At 49.7% G+C, this 11,917-nt stretch overlaps 1 protein-coding gene across 1 annotated transcript; it reads left to right on the top strand.

Annotated features, from left to right (window-relative positions):
* The first annotated feature begins 230 nt into the window (after nt 1-230).
* On the top strand, nt 231-9,734 carry TIMM17A (translocase of inner mitochondrial membrane 17A). The gene is made up of 6 exons (XM_084498055.1): nt 231-303; nt 3,852-3,951; nt 5,738-5,801; nt 7,154-7,282; nt 7,682-7,792; nt 9,408-9,734. Exons 1-6 carry the CDS (start codon nt 278-280, stop codon nt 9,476-9,478), a joined length of 501 nt encoding a protein of 166 aa, XP_084354181.1. The 5' UTR covers nt 231-277; the 3' UTR covers nt 9,479-9,734.
* Nucleotides 9,735-11,917: the final 2,183 nt, after the last annotated feature.

Here is an 11,917-nt window from a genome sequence, read left to right as displayed (position 1 = left end):
GCTCTGGAGCGGCCCACGTCTTTACTGCAGGCGAGAGCTGTGCGGAGCTCCGTGCCTGCACCGCAGCGCCCCGACCCGGGGACACCGGAGACACCGAGCACCCGCCGCCGGCCCCGGTACCGCCGCCCCCCTCAGCCCTCAGCGGCGCACGCGCAGCCACCTCAGCGCCCCTTAGTCCCGCCTCCCGCCCCCCATTGGAGGAGCGGCCCGAGGGGCGTTGCGGCGGGCCAATCGCGCGGCGGGAGGGGGGCGGGCGCGGCCGGCGGCGCGTGCGAAGATGGAGGAGTACGCGCGCGAGCCCTGGTGAGCGGCCGGGCGCGGGAAGGGCGCGTGCGGCGGCCGCGGGGCTTTGGCGGGCTCGGGGCGCGCGCGCCAGGAGGGAGAAGGGGGAGGGGGGGGAGGGAGGGAGCGGGGGGGGCTCGGGCGGCGGGAAGGGAGGGGGGAGGGGGGGGGAGGTGACCTTGGAGGCGCCGCCATGGCCGCCGCACAGCCCGCTCGTGGCCGCCTCATGGGCGGGCCAAATGCCGCTGTCCCCCACCCCTCAGGTGTTCGTACACACCCAGGAGAGCCCCTCTCGGGCTTCTCTTCTCCAGGCTGAACGGACCCAGCGCTCTCAGCCTGGAGATAATTCTCCAGGAGGTGCTGGAGGCTCTGAGCATCTTCGTGGCCCTCCTCTGGGCTCCAGTGTCTGAGGGCGTTGTCCAAACGCTTCTTGAGCTCCAGCAGCTCGGTGCCATGCCCGCGTCCCTGGGGCCTGTCCCACTGCCCAGCCACCTCTCACAGAGACAGGAATCATTAATGCTGGAAAAGCTCTCCAAGATCATCTGGTCCAGCTGTCCCCCCACTACCAGCACCCACTAAACCATGTCCCCAAGCACTAGCCCCAACCTCTCCTGGAGCCCCCCAGGGACAGGGACTCCCCCACCTCCCTGGGCAACCCGTCCCAACGTCTGCCCGCTCTGTCTGAGCAGAAATGGCTCCTCATTGCCCACCTCAACCTCCCCTGGCACAGCTCCATGCTGTCCCCTCGGGTCCTGTCGCTGTCCCCAGAGAGCAGAGCTCAGCACCTGCCCCCCCACTCCCCATGAGGGAGCTGCAGGCCACCATGAGGCCTCCCCTCAGCCTGCTCTGCTCTGGGTCGAAGGGTCGAACAAACCCTCAGTTTCTCCTCATGTCTTCCCCTCAGGCCCTTCACCACCTCTTTTCCAGGCTGCTGTGGCCCCACCCTACATTTCACCCCATTACCTGCTTTTTGCCCCATTATCTCCATCCCCAAAGCCCCATGCAGTTCCCCCAGGCCCCGTCCCAAGGTGTGGGGCACCCTCAGCCTCTCCGTGCCCAAGCTGCTGTCCTGAGCCCTAAACTGTTCACCATCAGCTATGGTGGCCATCCGAGGGCTGTTGCTGCTGGAGGAACCTGGCCACGTCTCGCATGCTGTGCTCTGCCCGTTTCCCTGCTCTGAGGGGCATCCTTAAAGCCAGGGAAAGATGTAACAGTAACATTAAGCTTGCAGATAAGTGCCAAATTAATAATGGAATAATCTCTTTTATTCTCTTCTGATTCTCTCCACTGCTGAGGTTGAGAACTGCCGGGGCTGTGGGGTGTTTTGTGTCAGCTTTCCGATGCGTCCGGCGCCTGTCCGGGAGTTGAAAGGCGCTGACATGAGATAGCAGTGCTGGCATCAAAGGCGTTTTCTCGTTCAAAAGCTGCTCCCGCGGAGGCTTGGAGGGTAGTTTAAGAGGAAAATTAAGTACCCCAAAGGTAACAACTAATGAGCTTTACCTCTGAAGGAGGGTTAAAGATGGAAAAAATCTAGGAGAGCACTCCGTGATTGGGGTCTAATTAGTGAAGCTTCTGTAAAGAACAGTCACAGTTTGCTAAATTGGAATTCTTTGACCTTGTGGGTAAAGGAAGACCACTTTACATAATCTATTTAGATTTCCAGAAAGCCTTTTAACAGGATCGCTCTTAACAAGCGAACAAAGGCAGAGAGTTGTGATGAGATGTTTTATTCATAACAGTAGATCAAAATCTGGACAGGAGGCACAGAGAGAAGAAAAAACGCTGAGAAGAATGAGACGGTCGCTTTTCATCTTGGCAGATCTGACAACAGCGTGCCCGCAACTCTTCCTGATCATTGCTCGTGGGAAATAGGGGGCTTTGTAGGAGGAAAATAAAGTATAAAATGGGGCTAAATTATTTAATTTCATCAAAACTGGAGGGGATTTGTTAGGAATGTGAGATGAAAGCACGTGCCAGGCAGGGCAGTAGAAAGGAAGGGCTCTGCCTGGTGGGAGGACGTCCCCTTCTTCCACCTCTGGCTGCTGTCTGCATCAGTGTGGGTTTGGGCCCGGAGGCAGCTGGTGGTGGTGGTGTGGGTGGGATCGTGGTGCCCCCACAAAAACGAGTGACTCTGACCCGAAATCAACATGCGGAGCAGTGTCACATGCGAGCCAGCAATTCACCTTTGCTCTGCTGTGCAGAGCTGGTGCCACCACCTCACTGCGGGGACTGCACAGATGGGGAACGGGAACGGGTCGGGAAGGGGTCGTGGAAGTGAGAAAGCAGCCTGGGGCGGCCTTTAGGCAGAGGGAACAAAAAATTGGTATTTTTTTGCAGGAAGCAAATGAAAACCTGTGACAAAATATGCAGTGTAGCAGGTGGTCAGGGGAAAAGAGGAGCTGTGTTTCCTTCCTTTCGGCAAAGAGCTTTTACATATCCTGTGGAACAGAAAAGTGGCGGATCCAGAGCAAGTGGATGGAGATGTGCTCTCATGTGCGGGACCGCAGAGCTGGGTGCTGCAGGGAGCTCTTAGGAACAGAATCTTAGCACTGAATCCAGAGGGAGATCAGAAAAGCTCATTGATACTCACATCTATGATGGCTCTTAGTGCAGAATTTGCTAACCTGAACACGGGGCTTGCCGTCGGGTTCGGCTTTGTGAGCGTGCATCTTGCCGCAGCCTGCTTTCTGCTCAGCTTGCTGGGTATTGCCTGTGCAGCAGCTGTGGCTGTCAGGTTTTGCTATAAGATGAAAGAAGCAGAATAACTCCGTGCATACGCTGCAAAATTCCCAGCAGCGGCAGCACGGCTAATTGCAGGCTGGTGCTCACCCAGCTCGGGAGGTGTTTGGTGACAGAGAATTACAGGGCAGTGGGCTGCAGAGGACAGCAAACCCCAAATTAGAGCCCAGCTCTCCATGGTCGGAAGCCTTTGCTGAGGGGAAGGTGCCTGTTCCTGCGCTCCGTGAGGCTGCAGGCTTGGCACCGCTGCCTAGCGCTGCGTGAGCGTTCCTGGGGTTTGTTTTAATGAACTTCAAAGGCCCAGGATGCATCGGAAAAACCTTTCCAGTTTAACAAAAGATGACTTTGAAGTCTCCCATTCAAATAACCAGAACTAACAAAAAGTGTGAGTAACTCCGGAAAGCAGCGTTTTGTTCTCCTGTGGGCTGAGTCTCGTTTAAATTTGCCACCTACGTTTTCCATAGGTCGAGGTGAGAACGAGAAGAGTGAATTCCGAGTTATTTACACTACACAAGTAGGGCAGAGCTGACTGTAGCTGGAATTGTGCAGACGTTTTCCATGATGGACGCGTCTCGGTGCCACATGAGAGGAGTTCAAACAGCTCTTTGTGGAGCTGATGCTGCCCATGGAGGCAGGGTGTTGGGCTCTGGGTGAACGTGAGCTCGTGTCACCGCACACCTGCGCGTGCCTGGTTTTGGATACCGGGACATTCCTTCAGATGGGGAATTTCCTACAGGAATGCACCGGATGGACGAGTGGTGGATCCCTCAGTTACTCACATAGGGTGACATGATGCAGCATTGCATTTTCATCTCTGTTTTTCGTTACAGTCCCTGGAGGATCGTAGATGACTGCGGAGGTGCTTTCACGATGGGAGCGATAGGAGGTGGCATTTTTCAAGCTATCAAGGGGTTCAGAAATTCCCCGGTGGTAAGTAAAACCATTTGAGAAGTGCATTAAGAGCGCGACCCTGCTTCCTCTGTCCGTCAGCAGTGAAACTTGGTAGCAGAAGGTGAGGTGGAGGAAATCCTTGTCCACAGAGTGGGACTGATGAACAGGCTGCGTGTCAATAATCCAGACCATGAGTGTCCATTGGGTGAATGGCTCAGCATCCAGAGGGGGCCGTCATCTGTCTGGGTTAAAGTTCTGCCTTCCCCCTTTCCACTGACGGCAGCAGTGGGGCTCTTGCAGCTGGCTGCCCTCCCTCGGTGAGGGGCATCTCTCTTCAGGATAGGAAAGAATGGGGGCAGCAAAATGCGTCCCTCAGCTGAGTTTCTGCCTTTGGTCCTGGCTGCTGCACGTAAAGCAGCAGAGCCTGGGTTGTTCTTCCTCATCTGCCCTGTCCCTCTGCCTTTCTTTAAGAAACTGGAAGACTCAAAGGAAAAATCTTCTTCTCCTTCAGATTTATATTAGGGAGTGTTACTTTCTGTACCTAATCTCTTATTTAAATACTAGTGTTTTTTAACAAATGGATTTATTTGAAAGGCAATTTCAGTTTAAATGTAGAAGTGTGCGTAGACATGGAAGTTCAAGTTTAGGCAACACTAGTCAGTTGTTCTCACTTTCAAGTTTTCTGCAAAATTTTGACCACAAACATGTTGTACAGATGTCTGATAAAAATAAGATCCAACTTCTACTTGAACATTGTAAAACGTTCCTCTGGCTTTTATAGAAAAGACTTAAAAGGGATGAAAGGTGTTTTAGCAGAGATTTACTGTTAGTTTGCTGTTACTATGTGACAATTTGATTGCCTAAATCTTCTTAACAAACTATCAGTTTCATGTAAAGTTCGTAAATAAAATTAAATAACTTTTCCAAAACTAGTCAGATCCTGCAGACACTTAACAGGAATGGGTTTATGTGCTTAACCACATTTAAAATTTGTGTGATACTTGTTAAGTGAGCGTATCCACACTTCTCAGTGCTTGTATCTAAAACAAAACTTGAGTGTTCCCAGTGTGCTTTAAATCTTTCAAAGTATAGGAAATGCATAGTAATTATTGTTGAAATTCCTGGATGACATTTACTATTTGACACAGAAGGCTCAGAAGCACCTTTTAAACTTGAATTGCGTGCTCCTCTTGGCTACTGAGACTGCGCTGGTGAGGAGGGGAATAACTGCTCCAGCTGACCAGCAGGAGTGGCTGAGTTTGGGCCACCTGCCGAGGTTGCTGCTGCCAGCCATGCCTGCAGCTTCTGGTGAAAAATAGCACTGATAGAAACGTGGCATTACAGCGTGCAGTTCTCTGACACAGCCCTGTGGTGCTCCTCCAGGTGGATTTCTGTGTTGTCCACAGTCTCCTTCCTGCAGTTCCGTGCACCCGATGTTGCTGTTTGCTGGTGTCAAACTGGGGGGAGTGGTTGGGCATCAGATAGGAAGAAAGAATTATATCTGTGACAAATAAATGTGCTTATCTTGCTAAAGGTGTTACGTTAAATGTCTCATTCAACTCCCACCACACCCACCAAACAAACCTGGAACTTAAATCCTTTAAGGTGATGCCTGCTGGCTGTATTTGGTTTTGTAGCTTCCAGGTATATTGCAAAGACATGACAAATAGTAAAATATTCGTAAAAATGCATTTTCTGTCAGCTCCTGATCATGGCCATTGAAGGTGCTTAGAAGTAGGTTGGGCCTGGGGCACGTTTGTGCTATATGCAGTCATTTTGGCTGTCAGGCTTCGTTCTTACATTCTGTCATTCTCTTCTGTTGTAGGGGGTAAACCACCGACTGCGGGGAAGTTTGACAGCTATTAAAACAAGAGCTCCACAACTGGGAGGTAACTAATTTTGTGTTGATGTTGCCATCATCTTTCCATGGACTGTTTGGGAATACCAAACACCCAGTTTGGGAATATAACGTGATGGAAGCACAGGGACACCTGAGCTGCCTTCCAGCAGGCCAGATGCATTTCACCAGGGTTTGTTAGTCCAAGCAGAGAATAAATATGGTTCTGTTGCATCCAGAATTAGTTTTGGTGTGGAGGAAACATGCTTGTGCTCCTGGAGTGATAAACCAGGGTTAATCATTTTGTCATATTTGAGCCAGTTCTGTGCGGAGCTGCCTGCGAGCCTGTGCCTTGTGTGCATGGCTTTAAAGGGAATGAACGTCACTCATTAGGAGAAATCATCAGACGTGGAGAAACAGTGAAATAGGTGGGTGGATCTGGCTGGGATTTCAGATTTCCTCTAAGGTCAGCTAGGTACATTTCAGTCTTTTTTTTTTTTTTTTTTTTTGTAGTGAATGTTGTGCACAAATGTCTAAAATCACAAACCTGCTGCTTGAGTTAAAATGACATTATGAGCTCTTAAAGGTGGTTCAGCATCAAAGTGAGTAAGCCTAAGGATCTGCTCTGTGCCATTATGCAGAAGGAGAAAATGGGAGAGTGATGTTGAGCAGGGGAATGCGTTGGCTGCAGCAGAACCTCTCAGAGAAATCAGGGCCACAGGCTGGAAAAGCTCCACAGCCACAGCCTGCGGTGACTGCACAGAGAGAGGAATTCACCCTCCTGGTCCGCATCTGATAGCAAGCTTTCAAAGGCATTAAGAGACCTCCAATTAAGGAGAGTTGAAGTCACACATTTTTCCCAAAATGAGCCTGGGGATGAGCATTTCTTTTCATTTATAATACCGGTTATTGTTAAATGACTTTAGAATTTGCATTCTGAGAATTGTCACGTTCTCTTTACATCTGCCATACCGTATGGACCAGCTCTGACCTCCTGAGATGCCAGAAGCGGTGTTAGGATAAGGTGCTAAATTACTCTATTGTTCTCTATGAGGAAATACATTTAAAACATTATTTTTTTCCTATATGCTATTTTTTCCCTGAGCTATTCCATCTTTATTAGGATGCAGGTTCCATTATAATCACTGCTTGGTAATCTTTTTCTCATGAAATACTAATTAATGAGATTATATACAAAATATATGTGTATGTATAATGTGTGTGTGACTTGACAAGTTTCGAGTTTGTCTCAGTATTGATTTTGACCTGTGTTTGGTTCTTGCTGAGATTGGATGTGTCTGAAAGTGTGCTAACACCACACCACCTCTTGATGACGTGACTGCAGTGTGGCTGCTTGCCTGCTTTTTCTAAACTGGTTTTGCCTTTTTGCCAACTTTCCAACAGGTAGCTTTGCTGTCTGGGGAGGTCTCTTCTCCATGATTGACTGCAGTATGGTCAGAATGAGAGGTAAAGAAGATCCATGGAATTCAATCACAAGCGGAGCCCTAACTGGAGCCATATTAGCTGCCAGAAGTAAGAAATTGAGCTCTTGGGAGCATATTAATTGAAAAAGCTTCTGTATTCTAAATGTACAGTTCTCATCGTTGCAGCGAAGCGGAATTGTGTGATACCCAAACTGGAGTTTACTTTGTAAGAGAAATTGAAAGATAATCTTAGACTTTTGTCCTGTGCTTATGAAAGTAATAATTATGTTCTCAGACATTACCGTTGTTCTTTTGTTTCCCTGAGGAAGGGGGAGAATTGCTTAGTAATTATCTCTTTATTGATGATACTAATGAGGCTTAATGAATGCAAAATGACTGCTTCTGAGTCTGCCCATAGGAGAGATTATAACTATAGAAAGAGAATTACAATATGCAAAGTAATGCGCTGAAAAAAGAAAAAAGTGTTGTTTTGTACTTTTATTTTTAGACGGACCTGTTGCCATGGTTGGGTCTGCTGCAATGGGAGGAATTCTCCTAGCTTTAATTGAAGGAGCTGGTATTCTCTTAACAAGATTTGCCTCCACACAGTTCCCTAATGGTAAGGAGCCATCGCTGCAGTAGCACGAGGCTTTTATTATGCAGTCTTTACTAATGTACCTCTTCCAGTCATCACTCTTATCATGGAGTAAATCTACTCATCCAATTCCCAGCTTCTAAGGCTGTAAAAAGTGAAGGAAGAGCCGCACATTGGTGATGATGCAAGAGCTTTCCAGTGTTCTGTCTGTGGGATGACAGTTCTAGAGAAATCCACGTCTAAATGAAGGGAAAGATTGGCTGTCACTCAGCAACGTAAAGGCAGAGGAATGTGGTGCACCTGGGGGTTTCCAGGCCCAGTGGGACGTGGGTCATTTCTGGGGCTTCAGAGGGTGGAGAAGATATTTGGGATTGGACTGAGCAAAATGTGCAGACGTGGGTGGTGTTACGGGAACAGGCGCCCCAGCCCTGTCCTGCTGACTCAGGCCCAAGCAGGACTTGTGGGTTCTTGCTGCTCCTTCCCACTGCGTGGCCAGGCGCTGTGGGGCTGAAAGTGAGGATGTCCACGTGCCAACGTGCCAGATCGTGGAACTGGTCTTCTGCCCCGTCCCCCAGTACATCCACACAGCCCTGACACATGGTGGCAGCAGTAGTTCAGGTGGCAGTGAGCAAGACGCCAGGTTTGAGGGAATCGCAAGCAGCAAGTTGGGTGCGAGATGCAGGGTTTTGGCAGGCTGGCTATGGTCCTTGTGCAGATGTGTGGGTAACCCTGGCTCACATGAGGAGGTAAAGATCAGCAGGCAGATGCAGAGGGCAGATGTCAAAGAGGGGTAGTGCTGGTGCTTTGTTTTTCCTTTTTAAAACCACTCCAAAACCTGTATCCCCTTTTTTTCCTAAGAAAAACAAGCTGAGATGTCAGTGAGCAGAGTCTGTAACCATTTACATAAATACTTGGCTGGGTGAAACAATTAATATCTCCATTACCCCACCTCGTTTTTGGAGCAATACAGACAAAACCACTAGTGTTGAAAGGATTAGTGGCAAGCCACTAATTCCTGATAGGATTCCTCTCTCGGGTTTGTTCACTGACGTTCTTTGTTCAGTCTAAATTGTTACAATTTCTGTTCTTAATACCAGAGCATTTTAAAATGAACCTGCTTTAGTGAAAGGGTATCATCTGTCTGTTACAATTTATTCTCTCTAAACTTGGCATACAATAAGCGTATTGCTTCCCTCCAGCAGGACGTCAGTAAGAGGAGTCGGGAAGCTGGCTCCACAATGCCTCGTTCCGTTCCACTGCCTTGCCTTGTTGTGGGGCGAGTTACCATGGGTAAACCCGTACAGAATGGCCAGGTTCAACTGCAGGGCAATAAGGCATAGGTTTCCAGCTCCTTTAGGTGACTGAAAACGTTTCCCTCTCACTGCTCTGATTCATTTCCCGATTAGTAAAGGAGCTAAAAATATGTGCCTTATGGGAACAGGGCTCTTGTCAATGTGTAAAGCTCTTGAACATCTTCGAATGGAAAAAAAATGTAAAGTCTTGTTATTGGCTTTGTTAATTTTAGAAGGGATTTATATTAAAGAAAAGCACTGTGAATGTGTTTCATGCTTTTAGTAGGATGAATGTCTCATCTTTTCATATTTATTATTTGACTCTTTTTCTTTCTCCTTATTCGCAGGCCCTCAGTTTTCAGACGATCCCTCCCAGTTGCAGCCACCTCCATTTGGCGACTACAGACAATACCAGTGATTATCCTCATTCTGCTAGTTCTTATTGTACCTGAGCTGTAATTTAAAATGCTGGAGGACCAAGATGCGGTATGTCTTTACACCAGTGGTAGTCTCTTACACAAACCATGCCAAGAGGACCTTCAGCACTTGTCAGTGTAAAGCTGCACAGGAGAACTGTTAGAAGATGACAGATCTATTTATTCATAATAGATTCCATTGCTGTAATGTTAATTCATGTCTGGTAGAATACATGGAGATTTAAGATAAGGACCAAATGGAGTCTTGTAATCCTTTGGACATGGACTGAAGTGAATGTCTGTGAAGTCTTCTCTGGGATGTGGCATTAGCCATCCACAGTGAATGCATCTGGAATTTATCCTCTCCCCTTTCGGATTTAGGTTGCTACACAGATTTCAGCTTGAGGGAAAGCATTAATCTACATGCAGTTTTACATTCCTGAAGTGAATATTACTGGGAGAATGTGCAAGCCAGTGAAAATTGCTTCCAGCAATATTTATTTCACCGTTGTTCTTTGTTTACTGCACTACTGACAAGTTGTTTGGTTAAAGCAGATTTTTTTTTGTGGCTCCACAGGCTGCAGCACACCTCTGTCCTTCCCCTAAATACACAAAGCTTTGAGCCCCTTTCTGCAGGAGGTGGCAGCATGGTAACTCTGTGGCTGTGCTGAGACCTTGGCTTCAGCTTGGCTGCTGCATACTGTGGCTTGCACAGAAAACTCGAAGAGGTCTGCCACAGGCAGCTTCCCCTGTAGAACTGTTCCTCAAGATGTCTGTAGGGGATCAGGACTGAAAACTGGGAGCTCTCGGGGGTTGGAGGGTGAAGCACCTGCATGCTGTCAGCACAGTTTCTCACCTTTTCACTGTGGATCCAGTCCTTCAGTGCTCTGGAAGGTATCACAGCTCCACCTGCTCCATGTTTTTGCTCTTAAATTCCAGCTGTGACGGCACATTCCCTCTTGCCAGCAGTTAAAAAATTCTTATCTAGCAGGGTTTTCTGTTGAAGGCCCTGGCTAATGGTGTTGCTTGCTGCTGGCAGCTCCTGATAGAATACACATATTCCAAAAGACCTGTGTAGGTCTTTTTCATCTGAGCTGCTTCTTGGCTTTGCTTTTGCCCAGGAAGGAGTTGGATCTCTGCGCTCTGTGAGGAAACACGCAGACCCATTCAGTAGGAAAGGATGAAAATACCAGAAGTGGTCAGAGTAATGCTTGGCAAACGGGTGAATTAGGGTTGTACAATGTGTGCATGCCAGTGCAAGAGCCTGAACATAAAGCTCCTATGTCCTGTCATCCTGTACAAGGGACATTTTTTTGGCTGTTTCCCCCACCCTGCCTGTCCTAGAACTGCTCCAGGACTGAGGTGTCGTGCTGCTCTGGTGCCTTGCTATTTCGTATAGTTGCTGCTGGTGTGTAACTTTCAGAAACCGTAAGGACAACAGCCCCGTGTTGGTGAAGGCTTGTCTTGCTTTGCCACTTAACCTGGTTCCTCAGGTGAATCGTAAGGAATTTGCTTGTTTTGTGTCACTCAACCAGCGTGCTCGCCTTTATTCCCGGCTGAGACCCCAGCCACAGAAAAGTCTCTGGTAGTTGAGGGAAAATTACAGTCATCATCAGCACGGAGCCTCCCCTGGGTATCCGAGGCTGTGTTAGTCACCAGATGTTTTCCTGTGCTCTCTCTAGGATTAGTGCACCGGGCATTGTTCAGCTCTGCGTGCCTCCCAGCAGCTGAGCCAGCCTCTGCCCTGTGCCCTGGCTCCAAAGCTCGAGGGTTTTGTCCTCTGCCCTGACTCAGGCACTGCCCTCTGGGCTCTGCTGGGCCAGGAGGGAACGGGGCCGCTGCCCTCGCTGCTGCAGCACTGGCAGCCTGCACAGGGTTTGCTCCCACTGCCTCCTGCATGGGCACAGGAGGGAGGCCACCAGACACTGCTGAGTGTCCCCTGTGCCCGCAGCACCACCGGCCTCTACTGGCTGCTGTCAGGGGCTGGGCACACGGCCTCTGTTGCTCGTGGACCGTAATTAAGCAGCAGCCTGAACGTCCTGGGTGGCCTCTCCCAGCAGTGTCTGGGAGCTGGCTCTGGCTGTGCCAGGCACTGGGGTGCATGGGAGCTGCTGGAGGCTGAGCTGCAGCAGGGGACTGGCTTCCCCGAGCTTTGGGGCTCTGTCTGGGCCCTGCCTTTGCTGTCCCCAAAGCCAGGCCCCATGCAGGCAGCCCCAGGCAGGGGCACCGCACACACCTACCCGCAGCAGCAGCCTCCCCCTGGCTGCTGGGGCTGGTGGACAACAGGGACGGGAGCCCCGGGTGGCACAGGGGCCCCGCAGGCACTCCTCCCTCACCCCGTGTGAGGTGACAGGCTTCAGCTGCTCGAGAAGAGCTTTATTCAGCTCAGCTCTTCCCCTCTAATCCCCTGTGACCGTCTGTGCTGGACGGTCACTCACACG

This window comes from Aythya ferina (assembly GCF_964211825.1).
Source record: "Aythya ferina genome assembly, chromosome: 25".
NCBI classification, from domain to species: Eukaryota; Metazoa; Chordata; class Aves; order Anseriformes; family Anatidae; genus Aythya; species Aythya ferina.
This window is presented reverse-complemented; position numbering and strand designations above follow the sequence as displayed.

What these genes read in the sequence shown, in the direction of transcription:
- TIMM17A (XM_084498055.1), top strand. Translation starts at nt 278, where the DNA reads ATGGAGGAGTACGCGCGCGAGCCCTG. An exon ending in GGTTCAGAAATTCCCCGGTG is followed by an intron (nt 3,952 to 5,737) that starts GTAAGTAAAACC and finishes CTTCTGTTGTAG; the next exon opens with GGGGTAAACCACCGACTGCG. An exon ending in AAGAGCTCCACAACTGGGAG is followed by an intron (nt 5,802 to 7,153) that starts GTAACTAATTTT and finishes ACTTTCCAACAG; the next exon opens with GTAGCTTTGCTGTCTGGGGA.